General features: G+C 44.9%; 1 protein-coding gene across 8 annotated transcripts in view; it reads left to right on the top strand.

Annotated features, from left to right (window-relative positions):
- The window catches only part of LOC103721442 (retrovirus-related Pol polyprotein from transposon TNT 1-94), an 84,014-nt gene that overhangs the window by 34,867 nt on the left and 22,183 nt on the right, over positions 1–26,964 (top strand). The window contains exons 3-5 of one of the 8 annotated variants that reach the window (XR_016398482.1): positions 17,282–17,382; positions 17,463–17,534; positions 17,627–18,527. The exons of 2 other annotated variants lie outside the window; for them this stretch is intronic. Coding sequence is in view for 1 of the 6 variants with exons in the window: in XM_088711685.2 (XP_088567811.1) it covers positions 17,282–17,356 (75 nt within the window). In the remaining 5 variants the exon portion in view is untranslated. Of the gene's footprint in view, positions 1–17,281; positions 18,528–26,964 lie in introns of those variants that run through there. 5 more of the 8 variants (XR_016398481.1, XM_088711683.2, XM_088711682.2 and 2 more) reach the window with 5 other exon arrangements.

The following is a 26,964-nucleotide window of genomic DNA, read 5'->3' as shown; positions in this document are numbered from 1 at the left end:
TATCTCGGCCGAAGGTGTCATTGAGCTGCCTGTGACTGCGGGCGTTGCACCCGCAGAAGCCACAGTGCGACTCGGGTTCTTGGTCGTCCGTGTCCCCTCGGCCTACAACGCTATCCTCGGACGACCCGGACTGAACGCCCTTCGCGCGGTGGTTTCTACCTACCATTTGCTCATGCGGTTCCCCACGGCGGCCGGGATTGGAGAGGTCCGAGGTGACCAACCAACCGCACGGCAGTGTTTCCTAGCAACTCTCAAAGGGAAGAAGCCCATGGAGGCCCTAAGCGTCGAGTCCCTTGACGCCAGAGACGAAGTGGCCTTGCGGCACGGGGAGCCGGCCGAGGGCGTAATCGAAGTTCCCCTCGAAGAAGGCCGCCCGGACCGCACGGTCCGGGTCGGAGCCAACCTCGACTTGGAAGCTCGGCTCCGGTTAGTGGAATTCCTCCGAGCCAATGCTGATGTGTTTGCCTGGTCGGCGGCCGATGTACCTGGGATCGACCCGGAGGTCATTTCTCACGCCCTCAACGTCGACCCGACCCACCGACCAGTAAAGCAAAAGAAGAGACACTGTGCCCCGGATCGGATCCGGGTGGTCGACCAGGAGGTAGACAAACTCTTGGAGGCAGGTTTCATAAGGGAAGTGAGCTACCCCGAGTGGCTGGCAAACGTCGTACTTGTCCGGAAGGCGAGCGGGAAGTGGAGGATGTGCGTCGACTACACCGACCTGAACAAGGCGTGCCCCAAGGATAGCTTTCCGCTCCCGCGAATAGACCAACTGGTCGACGCGACTTCCGGATATCAGCTGCTGTCTTTCATGGACGCCTTCTCCGGCTACAACCAAATAATGATGGCTCCACAGGACGAGGAGAAAACGGCCTTCATAACAGACAGGGGGCTGTACTGTTACAAGGTAATGCCCTTCGGTCTGAAGAACGCTGGCGCTACTTACCAGCGCCTCGTCAATAAAATCTTCAAGGAGCAGATCGGCCGGAACATGGAGGTGTACGTGGACGATATGCTGGTAAAGAGCCGCCATGCGGATCAGCACATTGCGGATCTGGAGGAGACCTTCGCCACCTTGCGGAAGTTTCGTATGAAGCTAAACCCAGCGAAGTGCGCCTTTGGTGCTTCGGCCGGGAGGTTCCTCGGCTTCATTGTCAACCAGCGGGGGATCGAGGCCAACCCGGACAAAATCAAGGCCATCCAAGATATGTCCCCTCCGACCAAAGTGAAGGAGGTTCAGGAGCTCGCTGGGAGGGTCGCCGCGCTCGGACGATTTGTGGCAAAATCGGCCGAACGCTGCCAACCGTTCTTCAAGGTGTTGAAGCGCCCGAAAGACTTCCTCTGGACGGCTGAATGTCAAGTGGCGTTCGACCAGCTCAAGGAGTACATGGCGTCTCCTCCCCTGCTGTCCAAGCCGCAAGAGGGGGAGATGCTCTACCTTTACCTGGCGGTCTCCCCAACCGCAGTCAGCGCAGTACTGGTTCGGGAAGAGGCAAAACTTCAGAAGCCCGTGTACTACACCAGCCGAGTCCTCCGGGATGCCGAGACGCGGTACACGAAGGCTGAAAAGATCGCCTTCGCGCTGCTGACTGCGACCAGGAGGCTTCGCCCCTATTTCCAGGCTCATTCTGTCACCCTTTTGACCGATCAACCACTGCGGCAGATCCTCAGCAATCCTGAGAATGCGGGACGGCTGGTGAAGTGGGCAGTAGAACTTGGTGAGTTCGACATCCGCTACCAGCCCCGGCCCGCCATCAAGGCCCAGGTGCTCGCGGACTTTCTCGCTGAGTGCACTGTGCAGGAGGCGGAACCTAGGCCGCCGGAAACACCCAGCCTCGATCTCCCGATCTGGACGCTCCACATTGACGGGTCGTCGAACCCTGAAGGTGGAGGGGCTGGGCTGGTCCTTACCAATCCCGATGGAGTGATAGCCGAGTATGCCTTGAGGTTCGGATTTCCAGTGACCAACAATGAGGCGGAGTACGAGGCCCTAGTCACGGGACTCAAACTCGCCAAGGAGCTCGGCATCCGGCGTCTGAAGGTCTTCACCGACTCCCAGCTGGTGGTCGGGCAGGTTCGAGGGGAGTTCGAGGCACGGAGCCCGACCATGCAGAGCTACGTCCGGAAGGTGCAAGCACTCATTCCCGACCTCGGTAGTATTGACATTCAGCAGGTCCCAAGGAGCGAAAATGCTAGGGCCGACAGGTTGTCCCGCTTGGTGGGCGCTGAGGCACACAACTTGTCAAGGGCGATATACCTGGAGACCCTAGATGCCCCGAGCATCGGCGAGGCTGAAGCGGTAATGGCAATTGATCCGGAACCATCTTGGATGGACCCGCTTGTAGCTTACCTCGCCGAAGGGATCCTTCCCGAAGATGAAGATCAAGCTCGGCGACTTGTTATGAAGTCCGCCCACTACGTACTCTACGAAGGGAGGCTGTATCGGACCTCGTTCACCGCCCCCCTCTTAAGGTGCCTCCGCCCTTCGGAAGCGGCTTACGCCCTCAGCGAAGTCCACGAAGGCATCTGCGGATCGCACCTGGGGGCTAGGTCCCTGGCACATAAGATCATGAGGCAAGGCTACTATTGGCCGACCTTATTGGAAGACTCAAAGGATCACGTACGGAAATGCGACGCCTGCCAGCGCCACGCCAACATCCAGAGAGTCCCCTCTGTTCCCTTGGCGCCAATCACCGCCCCCTGGCCCTTTGCACAGTGGGGAATGGATATCCTCGGACCATTCCCCATCGCTTCGGCCCAGCGGAAATTTTTGATTGTCGCCATCGACTACTTCACCAAGTGGGTGGAGGCAGAGCCACTGGCCACCATCACGGAGGCGCAAGTCCGGAAGTTCGTAAAGAAGAACATCATTGTCCGATTTGGGGTACCTCGGGTCCTCATCTCGGATAACGGTCGACAGTTTGATAACAAGCATTTCCGAGACTTTTGCGAGGAGTTCGGGATCGAACATCGGTTCACGTCCGTGTCGCATCCCCAAACCAACGGCGAGGCCGAGGTCACAAATCGGACAATCCTCCAAGGTATCAAAGCGCGGATCGGACGGACGGGGCAAGCTTGGGTCGAGGAACTCGAGAATGTCCTTTGGGCGTATCGGACCACGCATCGGACTCCTACCGGGGAGACGCCTTTCAGCCTAACCTATGGCACGGAAGCCGTTGTTCCCGTAGAGCTCGGACTTCCCTCACCTCGGGTAGCCGCACACCGACCCGAGGCCAACTCGGAGCAACTCCGAGGGAACCTGGATCTCTTGGAAGAAGCAAGGGAAATGGCGCAGGTTCGGATGGCAATGTATCAGCGGAGGGTGGCCCGATATTACAACTCCAAAGTCCGACCGAAGTTTTTCAGAATTGGAGATCTGGTGCTGAGGCGAGCTAAGGCATCTCAACCTACGGAAGGTGGGAAGCTAGCGCCGAATTGGGAAGGCCCGTATAAAGTTCGTTGGGTAAACCGACCTGGCTCCTACCAGTTGGAAGCCCTAGATGGCCGAGAAATTCCAAGGGGCTGGAATTCCGCTAACCTGCGGATGTATTACCAGTAGAACAACAAGGCCAGAAAGACAATTTGAAAAGGTGCAACACTTTTCATTTCAATAATTTCTGGTTACAATGGCGTGCTCGTGTGATTACAAGGAATTCCCAGAGGGGAATTAGGGAGTAAAGAAAGCAAAGAAGAGGTGGAGAATCCGTGGAGCTGAGGACCGAGGATCCCAAACCCTCAACCCAAAGCAGCTGCAATCCCACCGGAAGTGGGTGCTTCTAACCGGAGGCGCCATCCAGCACCTCACCAAAAAGACGAGGAGCCGCCGCAGAAGAAGCTCCCGCTGCCCCCAGGGGGACGCCGCCTCCAAAGGATATTCCCATCCTCCCCGGTGGTAGGAAAGAGAAGGAATTCGAGGGGGAAGAGCATATGGAGGCGCGGTCCCGGACTGAGCGTCTGGTGCAGAGCTCAATCGGGAGGCTGAACTTCAAGGAGGGGAGATGTGATCCCGGATGAAACGCCTAGAGCGGAGCTCCGCCGGGAAGACCCTCCTTGTTGATCCCAGATGAAACGGCTAGTTGGCTGAAGTCGCAAGGGGAGCGCCTCCCCTTTCCTTCAACAGGAGTCTCTCAGTCATATGCCAAGGAGGAGGTCCGCGATCCATGGCAACCTGAACAGCTCCGGCTTGGCAAACTCCATCGTACCTGCACCTGTATTTATAGCCAAACTGCGGCCCCCTGGTCGTTCCGATGCGGGTGGCTCCAATAAATGCAGGCGCATTGAAACCGGAGCCGTTCCGGCTCTCGAGGCGTATCTCCCCGCGATTTCCTAAGCGTCATTCTCCTTAAACCGCATTCTTTGTGCAGGACAATCCGGGTGTCATGTACCCCTAGGTCCACATATCTCCGCTCGCGCCCAGGCCGTATCCTCCTCGAAGAACCCGCGTATCGCGGCCGCTCAACTAACACTCCTCGCAAGCAGCAGCTGGCGATCCGATTTCCCAGGTAACGCATTAATTAGCGTTTAATGCCCTTCTCGTGTTCCCCCAGGCAACGCTTAGAGAAAAGGAGAAACATGATCGCGGCTGGCCACGGAGAAACCCCGTCGGGCAGCGAGCGACAAGCGCACGACCAGCGAGCGGAATTTCCCGAGGCTCGGCCCTCGGATGCCAGGCTAACCCGATGATCATCCCGGGAGCAGACTAGCCTGAAGCCCCGACCGGTCGCCTCGGCTTGCGCCAGCCTTGGCCGACCAACGAGCGGAATGTCCTGAGGCTCGGCCCTCGGATGCCAGGCTAACCCGATGATCATCCCGGGAGCAGACTAGCCTGAAGCCCCGACCGGTCGCCTCGGCTTGCGCCAGCCTTGGCCGACCAACGAGCGGAATGTCCTGAGGCTCGGCCCTCGGATGCCAGGCTAACCCGACGATCATCCCGGGAGCAGACTAGCCTGAAGCCCCGATCGGTCGCCTCGGCTCGCGCCAGCCTTGGCCGACCAACGAGTGGAATTTCCTGAGGCTTGACAACCCTCGGATGCCAGGCTAACCCGATGATCATCCCGGGAGCAGACTAGCCTGAAGCCCCGACCGGTCGCCTCGGCTTGCGCCAGCCTTGGCCGACCAACGAGCGGAATGTCCTGAGGCTCGGCCCTCGGATGCCAGGCTAACCCGACGATCATCCCGGGAGCAGACTAGCCTGAAGCCCCGACCGGTCGCCTCGGCTCGCGCCAGCCTTGGCCGACCAACGAGTGGAATTTCCTGAGGCTTGACAACCCTCGGATGCCAGGCTAACCCGACGATCATCCCGGGAGCAGACTAGCCTGAAGCCCCGACCGGTCGCCTCGGCTTGCGCCAGCCTTGGCCGACCAACGAGCGGAATTTCCTGAGGCTTGACGGCCCTCGGATGCCTGGCTAGCCCGATGATCATCCCGGGAGCAGACTAGCCGGAAGCCCCGACCGGTCGCCTCGGCTTGCGCCAGCCTTGGCCGACCAACGAGTGGAAGGTCCCGAGGCTCGGCCCTCGGATGCCAGGCTAACCCGATGACCATCCCGGGAGCAGACTAGCCTGAAGCCCCGACCAGTTGCCTCGGCATGCGCCAGCCTTGGTCGACCAACGGAGGAATTTCCTGAGGCCTAACCCTCGGATGCCCGGCTTAGCGTCGGAAGAATTTTCTGAGGCCTAACCCTCGGATGCCTGGCTTAGCGCCGGAAGAATTTCCTGAGGCCTAACCCTCGGATGCCTGGCTTAGCGCCGGAAGAATTTTCTGAGGCCTAACCCTCGGATGCCTGGCTTAGCGCCGGAAGAGTTTCCTGAGGCCTAACCCTCGGATGCCTGGCTTAGCGCCGGAAGAGTTTTCCGAGGCCCAACCCTCGGATGCCTGGCTTAGCGCCGGAAGAATTTTCTGAGGCCTAACCCTCGGATGCCTGGCTTAGCGCCGGAAGAGTTTCCTGAGGCCTAACCCTCGGATGCCTGGCTTAGCGCCGGAAGAATTTTCTGAGGCCCAACCCTCGGATGCCTGGCTTAGCGCCGGAAGAGTTTCCTGAGGCCCAACCCTCGGATGCCTGGCTTAGCGCCGGAAGAGTTTCCTGAGGCCTAACCCTCGGATGCCTGGCTTAGCGCCGGAAGAATTTCCTGAGGCCTAACCCTCGGATGCCTGGCTTAGCGCCGGAAGAGTTTCCTGAGGCCTAACCCTCGGATGCCTGGCTTAGCGCCGGAAGAATTTCCTGAGGCCTAACCCAACCCTCGGATGCCTGGCTTAGCGCCGGAAGAGTTTCCTGAGGCCCAACCCTCGGATGCCTGGCCTAGCGCCGGAAGAATTTCGGGAGCCAGGAATCAGCAAGACGCTACCGAGAGTTAAAAGAAAAAGAAGGACGCCTGGCTGCCGAAGGGTCGCTCGCGCCCCAAAGGCGAATCGACACCATTAAGGAAGGATGTCCGCCGAAATCCTCAGACTGCCAGGTCGGCAATAACCGCCATACGCCATAAAAAGGGCGGGGAGCTCGAAGCGCGCGCGCCTCTCCGAGGAACGGCGGCAATCCCGAAACATCACTTCCTTCACCTGTTCCCCTTCTGGTTCCAGGCTCGGAAGTGGGGGGCTACTGTTACGGGGGAAATAAGCCGCCATGCCCCACGTGACCGGCACGCGCGCCCAGGAAGACTACGGCTGCCCTTTGATCCAGCAATCCGACCTCGAGTCGGACATCCTCGGCTCCGCAGCCCGACCCCGAGTCGGCTGCCCTTTGATCCAGCAATCCGACCCCGAGTCGGACATCCTCGGCTCCGCAGCCCGACCCCGAGTCGGCTGCCCCTTGATCCAGCGCTCCGACCCCGAGTCGGAGATCTCCTGATAACGACAGGCTATTCCCCAGAGGCACGCCGCGGCCTCCTGCTCCACTACTCCCTGCAACGGCTGTATCCGATGCTGCTCCACTACTCCCTGCAACGGCTGTATCCGATGCTGCTCCACGATCTCCTGCATCAGCCGTACAAAGCGGAGCCCCACTATGCCCTGACGTGGCCGTACCCGGTGCTGCTCCACGACGCCCTGTAACGGCCATGTTAGTGGCCACACCATCGTGCCCCACGATAACGAACCCCCCTGAGAGACCCCCCAGCCAGGTATATATGCGGCTGGGGGGAGAAAGGGGGGAGGTGAGCAATATCTCCCAGAGCACTCTCTTACTTGCGATTATCACCTCTCCTCCTCCTCCAATCTCCTCTGACTTGACCGTCGGAGGGCCATCACCACCCTGGTGGTGGTGCAAGGCTTGTTTGCAGGTTTCTTGGCGGAAGGTGGAGCGCAACCAACACCAACCAAGACAACTCAGACGGAACCCCGTTCACACCGCAGTGCCAATCGTTCTCGGTTTGGACCACCAGCAACAAGACATAAATTGGATAAATGCTAGGCAAGAAGAATTAAATCAATTCAAAAGAAGTAATGTATAGACATTAACTGAGAGACCAAAGCATAACTCTATAATTGGAACAAAATGGATCTTTAGTAATAAGTTAGATGAAAATGGGGTAGTTATAAGAAATAAAGCTAGACTTGTAGCTAAGGGATACAATCAAGAAGAAGGGATAGATTTTGAGGAAACATTTGCTCCCGTGGCCAGATTAGAAGCTATTAGATTACTTCTAGCTTTTGCATGCTTCATGGATTTCAAATTGTATCAAATGGATGTAAAAAGTGCCTTCTTAAACGGTTTTATAGAGGAAGAAGTATATGTAGAGCAACCTCCTGGTTTTGAGAATCATGAATTGCCAAATCATGTGTTTAGATTACATAAGGATTATATAGGTTGAAACAAGTACCTAGGGCTTGGTATGATCGACTAAGCAAATTTCTACTGAATAATGAATTCAGTAGGAAAAATGTAGATAAAACACTTTTTCTCAAAAGAAAAGACAAAAATCTGCTAGTAGTTCAAATATATGTAGATGACATAATTTTTGGTGCCACTAATGATGATCTTTGCAAAGAGTTTGCTAAATTAATGCAAGGAGAATTCGAGATGAGTATGATGGGAGAACTAAACTTTTTTCTCGGATTACAAATCAAGCAAACTAAGGAAGGTATCTTCATTCATCAAACTAAATACACAAAGGAAATATTAAAGAAGTTTGGGAATGAAAATCATATAGGAATAGGCACCCCAATGAATCCCACTAATAAGCTAGACAAAGATGAAAAAGGAAAAAGTATAGATATGAAGCTTTATAGAGGCTTAATTGGATCCTTGCTTTACCTTACTGCTAGTAGGCCAGACATAGTGTTTAGTGTGGGAATATGTGCTAGATACCAATTAGATCCTAAGGAGTCACATCTAAGTGCTGTTAAAAAAATTCTTAGATATTTGAGAGGAACTACAAACATAGGATTATGGTACTCGAGAGACTCCTATTTAGATTTGCTTGCATACTCTGATGTAGATTTTGCTGGTTGCAAATTAGATAGGAAGAGCACTAGTGGAACATGTCAATTTTTAGGAAATAACTTAGTATCTTGGTTTAGCAAAAAGCAGAATTCAGTAGCATTGTCAACGGCTGAAGCCGAATATATAGCTGCCGGCAGTTGCTGTGCTCAAGTACTTTGGCTCAAGTAACAACTAGAGGACTATGGAATTAAACTAGATAACATTCCTATAAAGTGTGATAACACTAGTGCCATTAATCTTACCAAGAATTCAGTTCAGCACTCTAAAGCCAAACATATTGAAATAAGGTATCATTTTATTAGAGATCATGTTCAAAATGGAAATATATGTATTGAGCATGTGTGTACCGAGAAACAATTAGCTGACATATTCACAAAATCTTTAAGTGAAGACAGATTTTGCATGCTTAGGAGGGAATTAGGTATATGTGATCCTTTTGATTGAGATATAAGAAGGAACAAGTTGTCTCATGATACTCTCCTCCCATTTCGAAAAACCCATGAAACATTAGTCAAACTAGTCATCTATAGATTCCTTGCTCATGTATCATTGTCCTATAAAGAATTTGTAAGGATTGGAGGAAAGGAAGATTTTTTTTTAAAAGGAAGAGAAAGAAAATTTTCTGAACTAGGGTCGACCCAAGTTAGATTGGGGTGGGTCGACCCAACGTTGAGTCGACCCAAGAAAAATCTGGGGTCGACCCAACGGCGGGACCCTGTTTTTTAATGAGGGACCCGTGAGCGACATTAGGGCACTGTTTCATCTTGTCCTCTTCCTAAAACCCTATGTCCAACTCTCCAATCTCTTCCAATCATCTCCAAACAGTAGAAGGAAGCTTTCCTAAGCTGTTAGATCAAGATCTTGGAAGGAATGGGACCCAAACGAGCCGTTGCTAAGAGATCCGGGAGAGTTTCACAGACAACCCGTGTTGATAGACATGCTGGAGAGTCTTCTACAGTGCCTCCACAAGGTGAGACATGTGTAGAGCCTCCTCCTCCTCCCTCCCCCTCCGTACAACTTGCAAAATATGCGGGGAGACCGGTGACCATGGGGAGAAGGATCCACTCCGAATTCTTGGATCAAGAAGGGTTCCGGTTAGGTGATTGGATCCGAAGGCAAGGATGAGAGTATCTTTGCTCCCTAGATGTGGTGATCTACCCAGGGTTGGTTAAGTTGGAATGGGAGAGCTTATATTTGAAGTCCGAGGAGTAAGGGTTAGGGTTTCAGAAGAAAGTTTGAGTGAGTTGCTTCATCTCCCCTGCGAAGGAGCTACACCGGAAAAACCAGAAAGTAAGTTGAGAGCTCTGCAGCTGATTTTTGAGAGAGAGGATTTTGATTATTCAGAAAATTTAGTAGCTAGCTCTCTATCAGCTGAGATGAGGTTATTGCATAACTTCATAGGTCGGATACTGTTTCCGAAGAGTGGAAGATTTGATCTCATATCTGAGCGAGATCTGGTTGTTATGGAGCACGTTATTCAGGGCATTCCCCTGAACCTCCCAGCTATGATGATCAGACAGATGAGAAAGGCCATATGCAATTCGAGAGTCTCCTTGCCCTATGGTATGATACTCACCCTGGTCTTCCGACAGCATGACATATCAGTAGAGGAAGAGATCTCCAGGCATCTATTATTTACTGACACTTACACTGCACGATCCCTAATTCGCATGGGTTATGAAAAGGTGAACGGGCAGTGGGTGCGTGCAGGAGCAGGGATACATGCACCAGAGGGTGATGCACCAGAGATTGGAGACCCCATTCCTGAGGATGAGGTGCCTGCGGATCATCCTACAGCACCTTCAGAGGCTGGACTTTCGTCATCCACACCTACGGGATGTACAGAGGAGTTTTGGAGTAGGATGACTGAGCTTGTATCAGCTCAAGTGAGGACTCTCTCTGATGGGATATGGAGCAGGATGGATAGCATGACTGCTGAGATTAGCGATCTCAGAGAGCAGGTAGGAGCTTTACGGAGAGAGAGAGGCTCATGGTCCATCTGTGCCCCGAGCAGCTGAGTCAGAGGTATCGGCATAGAGTCATCCAGCTCAGCGAGATCCACGCCAGACTCAGTCCCATCAGGCTCGACCTCCCCTCGCCACTTATGCTAGGAGGATGAGGACCAGATCACAGCCATTAGATACCCCCTAGGCTGATGTTAGCACTATGATTAGTGCCTAGGATTTATCTAGTTCTCATATGTATTTTGTGTTGATCATGTACTTTGCACTTTGATTGAAGAACATTGTATTTTTGGTGTTAGTGTACTACAATGTTCCATGTTTGATCAGTAAAATCTGAATGTTTATTATTTACTGCGTCTACTTATCTATTGCCATGCACCTATTTGATGATAACAAAAAGGGGGAGAAGTAAGGAAAGAAAGAAGTTGCAATAGGTTATCAAACAAAGTTGAAAATTAATAAAAGGGGATAATATACACTTAAAGGGGAGCGATATGTAACAATGAAAATGTTAAAGTCTAAACTTTTAATCACATTTCAGAATTTGGCACATACCTTTTACACCTCGATACATAATCTGAAACTCTTGCTTTATCTCAAATTTTTAAAGTTTCATCTTTAACCAAATATAAAAGAAAGAGGGAGTAAATCAAAAAGTTCAATTTGGCAATATTTGGATGAAAAAGGGGGAGAATTCACTCTCAAATTTGAAAAGCTGAAATTCAGCAACTTGAGCTCTTCTAAAACTGATTTTAAGTTAAGTAACAATCTGCTCATACTCAATATTTTGTAATCATCAAAAAGGGGGAGACTGAGAATGATAGTGGTATTTTGATGATTAATACAACCATTAAGGGAATATCTAATTAGATATTATAAGGTAATATGATACATCATTACTAAGTTTGTCACCCACGGTACATTAGAAGAATGACATCAAGATGTACTTCAATAATTACCAATGAGAAAATTTGCGATAGAAAAGGGATAGTGAATTCTAAATTCCAATACGGCCAAGTTTCAAGTGAAACGTACTCTTAAGTGGACGGTAGTAATTTTCATTTATTAGAGTATGTAGCACCACCATGACATATATTCAAAATTGCTTGAAGTATATTTCATTGATTATATGGATGAATCTAACCTTAAGTTGCAGCAAAATGTGGAATGAGTCGACCCCAAGATTGGTGGAGTCGACCCCGGCACATCAAGGAACCATCGGGCACACTTCTGCAAAAATAGCACGGATGAACAGTACTTGGGTCGACCCAAGTGGAAGTTGAGTCGACCCCATCTTCAAGCCTCATGAAAACAAGTCTCTGGAATTCCTGAGAGGGTCGACCCCAATGGAACTTGAGTCGACCCCACCCTGAGTCGACCCAAACTGAACATGAGTCGACCCAAAGGCTGTGTCATTCAAAAACTGGTTCTCTGGAATCCCTGCGAGGGTCGACCCCAATGAAAATTGAGTCGACCCACCTGAACTTTGAGTCGACCCAAAAAGAGTTGAGTCGACCTAAGTGAAAGACGGTTGAAATGTAAGGTTCTGTGTTTTCTGAGAGGGCCGACCCCAATGTAGCATGAGTCGACCCCAGTGAAAGTTGGGTCGACCCCAGTGAAAGTTGAGTCGACCCCAAGTCTGATGAACAGTGGTTTGAGTCGACCCCAGGAAAGTTTGGGTCGACCCAAGCACGGGCAGAAGCATAACGGCTAGTTCTGCCGAAGTACTTTTTATCCTCCCAACAGCAAGTAACGGCTAGTTTTTGAAATCTAACCAATGGGGGGTGTCCAATGGACGAGGAAAACTATTTAAAGGGACACTATTCATCAAAGAAAAGGGACTTTTGAAAAATATCAAAGCTTACACAAGAAAGACAAGAGCCCTAACTCTCTTCATCCAAGTGCTTCATTCAAAGAGTTAAAAGGAAGTGGTTGAGCAAATTCCAAGAGACATTAAGAGCTCCATCCATCCTTGAAGAGTGAAACATTCTTGACAAAAAAGAGAGAAGTCTCATCAAGCGATAACTATATTCTAAACTCTTCTTTGTAGCTTATAATTGTTATACTTGCTCATTTAGGAGTTTCAACTTTCTTCTTCTCTTTAATCACCTTGTAAAGGTTTGTTGGTGAGCCCGTAAAACCAACGGTGAAGGTTTGTTGGTGAGCCCGTAAAACCAACGGTGTAGGTTTGTTGGTGAGCCTGTAAAACCAATTGTGAAGGTTCGTTGGTGAGCCCGTAAAACCAACATAGGTTCTTGGTGATCCCGGAAAACCAAAGTGTAAAGGTTTTTGGATTGTGAGCCCGGAAAACAATCCAACTGTAATCCGCGGGATTATAGTGAATTCCCAAGAGGTCGCTTGGGGAGTGGACGTAGGTGCTTAGGAGAGCACCGAACCACTATACTTTTTGTGTGTCTGCATTGTGTATTGTTTTAAACTTCACTCACTCATCGATTGATTAAATTAAGATAGTAAAAATTTAGAGAAACCAATTCACCCCCCTTCTTGGCTTGTCACCTTGGGCAACAGAGACCTAGGAGGATAAATGTTGTGGCAATAAATGGCCAGCACGATTTGGCGTGCAAGGATTCGTCTAGCTTATGACTCGTGTGGCAGATCCTACGCACCTGAAAATTATCTAGGAATTCTGCTCTGGTTTCCTTGAGCAAACCTAGAGGCTGGGCCGAGTAGACTAGAAGTGGCTCACCTCCGAGGCCGACACCTCTCAGCAAGATCTACCGAACGGGGCCGAGCCATCCGGTTCAGGTAGTAATGAATCGACCCGCTTGGAAACTGGGTTGTTTCGCTAATAGAAAATGGTTTCAGTCCATATGGGCTGAAATGGCAATAAGACCAACCAAAACCAATCTTTTTCGAGTCGGAACCGTCGATTTCGACCGGTTCGATGCCGACATGGTAGGAACCGATCTGTTCACACCGAGTCAAGAAACACCAGCATTATTGCCACAGCAACACTGTGGAAATAATGCCACAGTGCTGCTATTGTGGAAAGACTACGATGCATAATCTGGTAGAGCCCACGGGAATATGATTGCATATAGGAGACGGGCTCCTCGAGGTCATTCAGGAGAATATGATGTAGTTGCAAATGACCTCGTATGTGGAGTAGGATCCATGGACATATTAGGTTCTGAGTTGTATATTTGATCTTATTATCTGCAACCACAGACAACTATGACCCATTTGGATACAGATATGAATATGGTGTGTCTAAAGCATCTTTCGGTGGTTACTATTCTAAGCAAGCCGGAGCATCTCATGGGTCGGATTTTATTGGTGGCATATTCGGATGGAGCCCTCCACAGCCATAGAATCGGCTAGAGGACATCTCTCGGAGCTAGAGCTTTAGCGAGAGATCCGAGAGTGCTTATAACTCAGTGCGCATTCTTTATAGGATGAACGTACAAGACTACAACGCCGATTGGTTAGAGGGATGGGTTGGTGTATCTTTCGACTATGCTTATGATTCGAATATCTACGAGAACCATCGGCACTCAACATGATTTGAGATATCGGTATGTATGTTATACAGGTTGTATTATTTTATATTTTTCACTTCACTACTTAAATTGAGGATATTTTATGTTTATTTTATCATTTGCATCATTTTAAAGCAATAAGATACATCATCTAAGTTAAACCAGGATCATAGAAATATCAAAAAATATCAAAAAAAATCAAGAAAACATTAAAAAAAAAGAAAACATCAAATTAGACTTAAATTCATAAAAAAAGTTCGAAAAAAGTGATTACCACTAAAATTTTTTGAGAACTGCAAAAAAAAATTAGGGCATGCCAGTTCACGGTCCGTGAACCCGCATGCCCTACAGGTTCGGTTTAGCACCGAATCGGTACCGAGCTGTACCGGATGCCGACTGGTATGGGTACCAGTATTGGTTCGGCAAACCTTGCCTCTCAACCTAGTCGGTAACCTTTGCTACTAATTCGAACTGAGTAGAATCCTCCCTACGAAAGAAGCATCTCGGTCATTTTGCCTCAAAGGTGCACGCAATTCTATCACATGCTAGGTTATTATAGTACGTCTCCAAAGTTGTTACACCACATTAGCAGTTTATTGCAATGTGACCCCAAGTTTGTTGGGATACGATTCCAAAAGATTTCGAGCTCTAGCTGTAAATAGATCTGAAGGTCCTCGTAGGAAGGTAATAACTTGGACTAGGGTAGACTTTGTCTCTTTGTTGTTCTTTCTTCTTCCTTCATTTCCACTAGAAATTCCTCTTTGACTTAAGCATCGGAGGGCTTGGGTGGAGCTAATCCGGCGAGTTCGCACATTATTTGTTGTTATATAGGTTCATGGAGGCGGTCCACCTCGACGTCTCGGGAATAGTGGCAACAGATTGGGATCATTTGTGGGAACCAAGGAAGAGCCATGAAGCTCAGGAGGAACAATAACCCAGGAGCCGTCCAACTAGAGTCCACTGGCTCCCTGCATGGTTTCCTAAGGTCTCCTCCTCGACCAGGTGTTGAGACCGCCGATGCTGGCTAGGTAGACCTACTGGTTTAGTAGGTGAAGGCTCTCACAACAATGGTGTAGGATTTGCAATGGTAGATCATCCCTCCTTCAGCAGGCCTACCGCATCGTTGAGACGATTTAATGCAGGGCAACAGTCACCTCCACCCTGAAGGCTATGAGAGATGCTAGAGGCAAACCGCTCTCGCTCTCGCTCTCGCTCTGCACCAACTAAAATGAGTCCCCAAGCAGGAGAGAGACCTTAATCGTAGAATCAAGGAGCTGGCGCCAGTCACCTCCACCCTGAAGGTTGTGAGAGAAGCCAGAGGCAAATCCCTCTTGCTCCCCTTGCAGAGCAAGCTTCAATCCCATTGATCTCTCTCAACATTGACTGGAAAGAGTCTCCAGGTGGGAGAGAGACCTCGATCATAAAATTGAGGAGATGGGCAACTAGATCAGGGTTGTACAGGATTAGACGGTTGAAATTCGCGATGATTTCAAGGTGATGATTGAACCTCCCTTCACTAGAGAAATCATGGAAGAGCCTTTACCGAACGAGTTTTCAAAGTACACTATTTTGAGCTTTATGATGGTACCATCAATCTAATAAATCATCTTGAGAGCTTTAAAGCTTTTATATTGTTTCAAGAGGCTTCCAATGTTGCGATGAGCCAGGCCTTCCTGGCCATGGTCAGGAAGGCATGGCTTTGGTATTCAAGTCTCTGATCGGGCTCAATTTTTTCCTTCAACCAACTTGGTCGCCAGTTCTCTAACCACTTAGTCAGTAGCAGGAAGCGAAGGAAAGCTTTGACTAGCTTGTTTGCCATCGGCGAGGGAAAGACAAGTCCCTTCAAAACTACATCAGCCAGTCAATGTCGAGGCATTGGAAGTGTGTGATCTTGACCATTCTGTTGCAATAGTCGGGTGATGAATTGGTTAAGGAACTCGTGCCTCAGCTTTTCCTCAGAGAAAAGGCCTCTGAAAGATCTATCCAATCTCCTAGATTGAGTAGATAAATATTTCAATGCTAAGGAGACTATCACTGCTCGGAAAGAGATGGTAGGAAAGTATGTGGTAAGCGCAAAGACCGAGACATGATATGAGGAGAAAACACCACCAAGAATGGAGCATTGCATGACCTTGGAGTCCATTATTGAGGTCTGAGAGGTATATCCCTCTCAACACATCGACAGCCTAGATCCTAATGGAGATTCAGAACCGAGATTCAGAAACCCTGCTAAGAAGAGGGACATGGACAAGTACTACCAATTCAACAAAGACCATGGCATGACATAGAGGAATGTCTTCAATTAAAAGATGAAAATTGAAACCCTTGTTTGAAGATGTACCTCGGCCAATATGTGAATGATCACTAGAGTTCTGGTCGAGGCAGTCGGACCCCTGAAAGGCGGGATGGTAACCAGCCACTCGCTAGGGTGATAGCCACTATCCTCTAAAGATTTGCAGCAAAGAGCCTGAGCTCTTGAGCCTCAGTGAAATGGCAGTTAAGCCTAGCTGAGTTGGGTATATCCACGTTTAGCAATCAAACCCGAGAAGTTCGAACTCCAGCAATGGTAGGATGCAAAAGTAGTAAGAGCTATGCTTTCAAATTTTTGTATTTCTTACTGCTAATCATCAATGAAATTATATTCCAAATCTCCCCCAGGGGCTAAAGCATTACAAGTTGTACCATCCATGGAAGCCAATGACTTCGAATTTCTTATCTAAAAAATCCCAGCTCCGCCTAGGAGGCACACTTGGTCTTATCATACGAGTCCTAGCTCATTCTAGGAGGCACGCTTGGTCTTATCATACAAAGTGTTTTCGAAATAAGGCCCGTTGACCCCTGAGGTTTGAGCAAGCATGTTAGCTCTATACTTGTTCTTGTGTATTCTCAAAACCTGTGGGTCCTCAAGGTTCGAGCAGGCTTGCTGGCCCTTATACTTGTCCTCGTATATTCTCTAGGTTCGTTGACCCTTGAGGTTTGTCCAAGCTCGCTGATCCTTATACTTATCGCATATTCTCAAGGCCCGTGAGCCCCTAAGGTTCAAGTAGGCTTGTTGGCTCTTATATTCAACCTAAATCAGGTACTCTCTTTTCATCAAAGCCCACGAGTGCTTCGGAACGTGGATTGTGAGAAGTATCGCCAGATGGGCTTTTTGTATCACATGATGGAGAGGGCAAAGATTTAGATCTTGGAGGTAAATCCGATGCATGCCTACGAGTACATCGACATCATTAAGCGGCGGTGGGACTACCAGATAGGTAGGAACTTGCATATAACATGTAAGCAAGAATACTGAAAATTAGACTACTTCTGTACTTGTACAATTTTACTAAGAAATAATGAACTCTATCTGTAGCTTACTACCTGAATCCTCGGTTTCAGTACAGCGTACCTGAAAACGATATGGACTTCTGGCCGCTTTGCATAATGTTATTTACAAGATGGGACCAAATCTAGAAGTTGCGGCCCTATGTTCAGAAGAGGTAAGTTAAATTAAGTGACATGTATAAGTTAACTAGTATCTTCTATTATTAATATAGTACAATACAATTTCTTTTCACAGACCAAAATATTTAGAGAGGGTAGTGATAGCTTTGGATTCTCAGCAGCTGTCGTAAGAAAAGTATGAATTCAGGTATATTACACATTAGGAGAATATTTATCTGGCATTAGATAGTTACTAACATTAGTACTATCTTATATCTAATTTTTTTAATATTTTTGCAGCTGAATGGTGGATTCATTTTGGATTATCTATGAAAAATCTGAAGCAGCTAACTATTTAGATCCTCTCAGACGGTCTCCTCGAGTGGCTGTAAGCGCAACTGGTCCATCTTCATCCTTATCTACAGCAAGCAGAGGAACCATTTGACACATAAGTGCTTCAACGATGTTGTATATGTTCACTAGAATTTGAGGTTGAGGCTGTAGTGCATTCATGAGGAAGTGGAGTTCAAGTACACAGATCCGATCCATAGTGCTTTCGTTAATAATGAGTATGATCTTATGATCATATAGCTTGTGGGCCAGCAGCAGGAGTTAAAGCTTGATAAGCGAGGATCGCCTCCATGACCGGCCAGTTTTGTAGTCAGTGAGACTCGGGTCGACGCAAAGCAATGGGCCGAGACCAATATTTCACGCATCCTTCCAACTGATCAGCCACAACAATAGGAGAGTCAGTCACCACATTACTCCTTGTCCGAAATATTCTCTCAGAGATATGATGAAGAGATGCTTAAATGAGGCTACTATGCTATCCGGTCGACTCAGTCAGGAGGGCGACATACATCCTCCTAATATAACCAGAAAGAGAGGCACGAAGGGTAAGAAGTCAGCTGTCGGCTATTATCCTATGCATCCTGAAATATCTTACGGATCGAATTTTGCTGCCGGCATATTCGGATATGCCCCTTTCTAGCCGTATTTTCAGCTAGAGAAAATCACTCAGAGCCAAAACTTCATCGAGAGATTCGAGAGTGCTTATAATATGGAGCACGTTTCTTATAGGATGATTGTACATGACTACAATGTCGCTTGGTTAGAGGGGTAGGCTGATGTGCCTCCTGGCTATGCTGATGATTCGGATATCTATGAGAGGTATCGCTACTCGATCCGATTTTAGATATCGGTATGTATATTGTAATTTAAATATATGTAATTGATTGTATTATTTTTTAATTTTTACGTCGCTACTTGATTTGAGGATATTTTGTTTTTCATTATAGCGTGTAACATCTCACTAATCATTTTGTAATTTATATCATTTTAAAACAATAAGATCATCATTTAGGTTAAATTAAAATCATAGAAATATCAAAAACCATCAAAAAATCAAAAAAATATAAAAAAATCAAATTAGACTTAAATTACTGAAAATTTTCAAAAAAAGTGATTACCAATTAATTTTTTTTGAAAACTCTAAAATAAATTGGGCATGCCAGTACATGATCGGCATGCCCTACCTGTCCGATATAGTACGGAGCCAAAACAGTACTGAACCGTACCAACCGCCAACCAGTACATGTTCTGGTATCGATTTGGCAGACCTTGCCTTTTAGAACCAGAACTTGAGTAAGAGATCTGAGAGTGGTTATAATCCAGTGCACGCTCTTTATGGGATGAGCATACAAGACTACACCACTTGGTTAGTGGGGTGCCTCCTCATGATGCTAATGATCTGAATATCTACGAGATATCACTACTTGACGAAATTTTAGATATCATTATGTATGTTATACTATATTTTGTGTCTTATTAATTGATTTTATGATATTTCATGTTGATTCTTGTAGCATGCAATATCTCACTAATCATTTTATATTTTGCATCACTCTAAAACATCAAGAGGCATTATTTAGATTGTATTGAGATCGTAGAGATAGCAAAAAATTCAAAAAATATGAAATTATACTTAAAATCATTGAAAAAGATGAAAACAATTGATTGCCAATAAATCGAACCTAAAAAATATTGAAAAAAAAAACTGGTGTGCATGTTCAAAACTGGCACGCCCAGCACGCCTCTGTGTACCTTGTGTCGGTACGGTACCGAATTGACCATCGACCAATATAAATTTTGGTACCAGTTTGGCGGACCTTGTAGTGAAGAATGAGGAAGAAGATAATGCTAGACTCAGGGGTTGAAATCTTGGTATCCATAGCCATCTTAGTTTGGGGCTGGGTTAGTATGGTTCCAAGATGGTCTCAAATTAGTCCAAAACAACATTAAAAACAATGCAGAGAAAAAATAAAAAAATAAATAAAAATTTGGTATCTCAGGATGCTAACACCTGAAGGGACGATTAGAGGGTTTAGCAGAATGCATACCTTCCATGTAAATGATCATAGGATAGTAGTCTGAGGTGGTACGGGAGATGTTTCCAACCACAGCTTATGGTAAAATCTCTTTCAACTTCTACTTTACTAAGGCTAGATCCAATCGAAGCAGCGCCTTAGCTAACCCTTCCCTACCATTGGTCCAACTCCAAGTGGTCTAGGACTACGGCATGCCAAATCCATTAGACCACAATGATGAAATTTGATGCAAATTGAATTAGAACAGTCTCTGATTCAGACTGGATTTCGAACATCATCCCGGTTCAACATATAAACCTATTTCTTGGATCAGACGGTTCGGGCCATACAGAGCTGAACTGGTCAAGAGTTGGGACGGTTTGGTCCTTTAAAACCCTCTAGAGGACCTCCTAACCCTCCATTTTCTCTCTCTCCCCTTTTGCCATGATTGGAGCTTCAAAGCTTTGTGTGTGTGTCAGTCGCTCGTCTCGCTCGCTTGGCCACCCATCTCGCTCCTCTCGATGCTAATCGATACCAGGTAACGCCCTCCTCCTCTTTCCCTCGCTCTCCTCTCTCCCCCTCCCTCCCTCTCTCCCTCACCCCTCTCGCTCGGTCCCCTTCTTCCTCTCCCCCTCCCTTTCTCTGGTTTGGTATGCCTCGACATGATAAGGTGTGCATCGATACTATACCAAATTAGTCGCTGGCTGCTATGATTCCTGGTATCTGTCAGACAGATTTTAATCTCAAGTGTTGGGATGCAATTGTCTCGATACGACAGACTGAGGCAATCTAGTTTAGAGAAACTCAAGGTACTGGATATGTTGTACGAGTCTTGATGGGGTAGGAGGCGTTTCGGTCATTCTGTCCCATTCTTATGAGAAAACAGGACCAGGATGAGGTTGGGACTCCGAAACCCATGAATGTGGGGAGAGAAAAAGAGGAAAGAAATGAATGAAAGATGAAAAAAAAAGAAAAAAGTGAAATGGAAGAAGAAGAAAAAAAGGAAAGAAAGAAAGGAGGGAAGAAAAAGAAAGAAAGGAAAGGAGGAAGAAAGGAAAGAGAAGAAGAAGAAAAAGGGAAAAGGAAAGAATGGACGGGATAAGAAGAAGAAGGAAAAGGAAAGGAAAGAAAGGAAGGTAGAAGAAAAAAGAAGAAAAAGGGAAAGGAAAGAAGGGAAGGTAGAAGAAAAAGGACAAAGGAAAGGAAAAAAAGGAAGGTAGAAGAAAAAGGAAAAAGAAAGAAAGGAAAGTAAAGAGGGAGAGAGATAGAGGATATCTATAGGGATGCATGACCGGAACTGGCACTTGGATGGAGTACCATTAGCATGGACTAGGTTCTTAATCCTTGCTCATACTAATACAAAACGGATAGGATTTTTGAGACCATGACCACCAAACTCCCTTCATGAGTTGAGAAACTTGAGAGTTGAGACCTTGAAGGATGCAGCAAGCTTTCATGGCAAATGTCCATTGGCCAATGTTGATTTTCAAACAACTCCAAGCAAGTAAAGATGCTGATGCTAATAGGAGGATGTGTTGATACAGGCAATAGGATGTGCTTGGCATCCCTTTCTATTATGCCATGGCTGCAAGTTAATGTAGATTCATTAAAATTCTGATTATGTGTTTTTCATCGATGTTATATGGAATGACATGCAAGCAGTTATCTGATTGTTAATATCTGTGCAGATGCACACATAGTAAAAGAAGATGCACAATATTTTGCTAAATCAATTTATGTTTGAGTGAATGGATTTGATATGAATCATAATATGCATCCATCAGGAAGGTTCACACTTTTTGATCATTGCATAGACATACTTTACAGTAAATAATTTTTTAAAAACTAAAGCATTCTTTTTATTTTGAAATATTGGTTCACTGTTCAACTAAATTTGACTAAGATCTACTTATCTTGAGAGCCTTTAAAGGTCTTGACTATCAATAGTCCATTTCAAGCATGTGTTGGTCATTTGATTATGTATATGAAATGAAACTGTCCTTTACATCCATAGATTTATACTAGTTGATGCACATTTTAAGTAGCTAACGCAGGTGTTTTAGCATGTGTCCATAATGCGCCTTCCTGGCCTCATTCTTTCGTTCTATGTTTATACTTAGCTTATATTCAGTTTAATTTGATGTGGACAAATTATAGTGCAACATCTAACAACAAAGATGCACGATTTTCATTCAGGTGTGAATACACACATTATAAATATATCAGAACACCACAATGCGGTTCCAAGCATCAAAGATGATCAAGGCAGCAATCTCTTACCATGATAGTGCACACATTTTGACTTATGCACATGTTTTTGAATTCACAATTATAGTGCAACATTTTTCAAACAACTATAGGTGCACATGTTTCATTCAAAGACGCACATGTTGGAGAAGCCTTAATAATATGAAACTTGACTAAGGGCTGAGTTGAAGACAATCTCCTTGTACCATCATCCTAGGATAGCATCTAGTGTTGGTCGATCCTAGGTGATAGAAGGGAAATTAAAGAGCTTTCTCAAAGGGGCTGTTTGGAAGATTTTTAAATAAGACTACAAAATAATTAAACACATTTTGTGTAACTTCCTGTCACGACATCTACTGCCTACATCTACTACCCTATTATTCCCACACTTTGTGCTGTAATACTGTTGTCACCTTCAATGTTAGACAATGCTTTCGAATCCTCCAAGACATATTCGACATTCTTTTCTTATGTATCCTTCACTTTCATTACTTCTCCTTTCTTGGATTATATTTGACCTGCTTCTCCTTTGCTTCCTCCACTCTCTTCTTTAGTTTGGCCTTTTTGTTGTCACATCTATTTTCATTGCTCGCAACCCTCTGCACATTAGGTGGGGAAGCCTACATGGCAAGGAGAAAAGCAATCGAAGGTAAAGGAACATACATACTAAATGAGGTTACTTGTATTCCCAGATCAAAATATCTTGGTACAGGTACCCATCATTGTAACCTTTTGAATGATAAACATGAATACAATGTATTAGACTTGTGTGCATCGAGAACTAATTTATGGACTAAAAATTATGCATCATGTTTTATGCCCTCGGCATAAAATCGTGAGTTAGGGACATAGCAATTGCCGTATACTTATAGGCATTGCCCTACATGCATACAAGGCATATTGTGATTAGTCCAATATAAACATGAAAGCATAATTGATTCAATAAAGTTTGTGGAGTAAATCAAAATAACTAAATTTAATATTTAACAAGACCAAAAGCTAACGAGAAACTACAAGAAATTTTTTTACAAGAATCTAACTTCAATAGCTCTCCAAAAAATTCAATGTAATCAAAGAAAGCAAACCTACAAAATACTTCCAATAATCATACATAGAAAAAAAGGACTAGTTATAAAATGTGCTAAAAGTTCTAATGTTGTATCTAGTCGCACTCCCATAACCAAGGTTCACCATCTCTATATCGGACCCCGTACCGGTGCCATATTAGCAAGTATCGGTACAGTATGATACGAGATTTTTTTTGGTGTACCAAGTACCAGTATCGTACCGGTATGGTACGGTATGTACCATATTGCTTGGTTCAGGCTGGTATGGCGTACTTTGCCCATAAAGTACCTTGGTAGCCACTAGTTCTTTGGATCTATCAAGAAGGAAGAAACTAAATAATGAGCTTGAAACTCCGTAAGTATTGAATACCTCAACTAGCTTGCTTAAGTAGTAAGTTAGTAAATTTTTCTTGCTAATTTTAAGCATATAAAACAAAACAATTACATTTTTATAAGAAAAATTTAATACTAAAAATATTCAAATTTGCTGAAGCATTCATCATATAAGAACAATTTTAAAGGGTCTTTCTCAATCCAATAACCTATGAGACTGATCATATTTATACCTTTGTTTGGCTCGCCGAACTGGTACTGGGAGGTTGTATTAGCCAGCTATCAGTTCGGGACAATATTGGTTCAACAATCCTTGTTTGTCCCTACTACAGGGTATAAATGTCGTCAAAGTTTTCTAGGTTGTTAGGTTAAGAACGATCCTTTAAAATTGTTCCTACTTACCATATCAAGCTGTGGTACACCGGAGACAAAGGATCAGAAGAAGAAGAGGGAGTGAGGAAGAAACCCTAACCTTAACTTTAAAAAGAGAACTAAGGGGAGAGAGAGAAGACAAAGGGGAGAAAAAGAGAGGGAGAGGGCAAGGAGGGAGGAGCGGGATGGAGAGAGAGGCATACCAATTCAAATAGCTAGAAGGGAAAGATATAGGCATTGGTGGTGTAGATCAAGGGTGATCGCGTCGGCATTGGCTTTGGCGTCGAAGAAGTGGTGGGGGGGGAGGGAGTCGAGGAGTTTTATTATAATAAGCCGCTTTGGCTTACATGAACTAGATCAGAGCTGTTCAAATCTAGCAAAAAATGACTAGTTCAGCCTTGATTGCTCTAGTTCTGACTAGTTCTATAGGTGTTCCATTTTGATTAGTCGAACTATCTCAATTCCTGGACAGTTCAGTAGTACACCTTGAACCATCCGGTTTGAGATGGTTCAGCATACTCTGGGCTAGACAACCATGTTTATACCCAGTGTAGTGGGCCAAAATACCATACTTATACTTTATGGAGTGGTCCAAAAAAATGAGTTTCGAAATAGTCAAAGTACCAATATATTATCCCCATTGGCAGGGTCCAAAATGTAGTCAAGTTGATGGTCAAAGTTTCAAAAGAACTTATCAAAGGCATTCATATATCATTCATGTTCAACAAAAAATTTCTAAACAAAATATGCATAATATTAGCAATAAAAGTAAAAGTAATGCTTTTAATTACAAATTTATTTTTCATTCAAAACGTAGTTGCATAAAATTAAAACCTGCATATTAGTCAATTTATAATTTATTTAATTATCTATATTTACTCAGAGGAAAATAAATAGAAAGCTCTAAAAAAAATGAATCACTACTTACCTCGAATATTCTTCATGACAAATCAAGCCATGCAATCCAACACAATAAAACCTAATTATTAATAAAGTAACTTACATAAATGTCTAGATATTACCCACATGATTCCTTTATACTTTGAAATTGGCGAAATAATAATAAGCCTAAAATTTAATTTTCTATTTTTTTATTCAATCTTTATAAGTTCAAAGCAAAACATGCGGCTTATAAGCTGAATTTGCAGATTTTTCGTATGCAGATTTTTTCTTAATAGCTGAAACTATTTATATCCAAAAAACTAATAAACAGAATTCTATTATTTAGAAATACAAATTATATAAATATAATATTGGAAAATATGATATTTGAATATAGTTTACTGCAATTTATTGTACAGAAATTAATATGCAAAATCGGTTTTATGCAGATATTCTTTGAAATATAATATGCAGAAATGTTAGAAAATATCTTAGCACAAATTCCCAGAAAATTAATTTTCAGATAAAGAAGATTTGTAAATTTTGTAGAAATTGTATTATTCAGAAAATTCGAAACTTAATACTATATGCAGAAATTTGGTTATGTATTTAAATTAATGTGAGAAATAAATAAACTTCTGTTTTTAGGAGACTTACTCCATGGATCAAATTATGATTTATTGTCTCCAAGATGCTCTAAATCATGTTTCGCTAATCTCTGCAGCGGACTTCGGAGGGGACCAAGCACTTGGGCACCATAGCCAACTTGTCTAGGATTTAACGTGATGACTATTATTAGAGCACAAGAGATCGCCAAACTTTGTATCAGGAGTGCCCATCTTCTTCTACAATGTAAAAAGAAAAACCCTCATTTATAGATCCAACTCAAGGCCTGCTTTAACAAGGATTCTACTTTCTTGTCAGGACTCCCACCGACTCTCTCACAACGCCCTCAGCCACTACACACAAACAAACCCCAAGTAGGAGAATATGTTTGCTAAATGAGTTAGGATTCCAAAATTTGATCCTATGCTTGAAAGTATGTACCTTGACCTACAACTAAGTCACATATAGTTAGAATTAAGAGGAGCTAGATGCCCACCTTCTGTTCAAAACCTAGCTAATATCTTACCTGAAGATTTGCTGTACCGATAGGTACTGACCGTATCGTATCGTATCATACCAGTAGCGAACTAGTACGTAGTACGAGGGGGCGTACCGAGTGTTCTTACACTAAACCGGCCCCCATACTAGGCCTACCAACACAGTAACAGGAGGTAATGGTACGAGGTCCTGTACCAAGATGGCGAACCTTGACTTAAAGTTTTCTAACTACAAAAAAATATTATATAAGTTCGACTCTTATTTCCTCTGTATCAGACAAACAACCAATTATGCTACAGACCTTTCAAAGTGAAACTAGGCTTCGCTTTTCAAAATTGACTCCAATCAACAATCATCCAAGTCCCGTGAGTTAATTCAATCCAAATCCGATACCTATCTCACCACTTCAGTTAAGAATATTACTTGAAATGTCTAAAACCACTATTTAGGTCATCGTGTTCCACTACTATGTGCAAAAACATACTAGACTCTCAATAAAGGCATAAGACATAGGCACTCATTCCTTGCAAATTAAGGATTATCACCTCTCTTCCTAGTCAAAGTCTCCTTTTTAAAAATCTTGGACGACTAATAAATCTAATGATTTAATAGTACAAGGATTTCATCGCAATGTAATTTGGGATTTGAGAAAATACACTAACCATATCTTAACTAGAAAACTGCTACTAATAACAACAAATTTTGATGCAAGCAAACCGGGCCCAATACAAACTATTAACTAAAGTCCAGCTTATATAATTTATATTTATGTGCATGTGCGTGTGTATTAAAATTTTTCATGTGTTACATTGTGTTTGCCAAATATAGATCGCACAACTAAAATATGCACATTAGAAGAAATGTGCTTCCTCTAAGCAAATTTGTGCATCAATGAAGTAAGTTAACATAGCAAAGTAGATACAAGGAGAAGGGCAATAGAGAAAAAATAGTCAGGATAGAGGGAGAGAGAGGGACACGTATACAGAAAGATTGGAAAACTAGGGGAGAACCAGAGAGGTACAATGAGGAATTTATTTAATTAGAATATGTATTCAAGATCAAATTATGTGCATCATTAAAAGTATACACTTTTTTATCACTGCATTGAACGGCCGATATAGTGGGAGTCAATGATGGAGAGAAAGGTAGAGGGAGGAATGATATGTATGCCTATAGAGAAATGGATGAGGGCATAATGTTAAAAGTGCACCAATGCCAAATGAAGTGCACACATTGACATCTTGATAAGGAATTGGCATAGGAAAGA

Source organism: Phoenix dactylifera, chromosome 15, assembly GCF_051530095.1.
Source record: "Phoenix dactylifera cultivar Ajwa chromosome 15, Ajwa_hap1_PhDact_Kaust_v1.1, whole genome shotgun sequence".
Classification (NCBI taxonomy): Eukaryota; Viridiplantae; Streptophyta; class Magnoliopsida; order Arecales; family Arecaceae; genus Phoenix; species Phoenix dactylifera.
The sequence above is the reverse complement of the archived record's forward strand: the minus strand, read 5'-3'. Positions and strand labels throughout refer to the sequence as shown.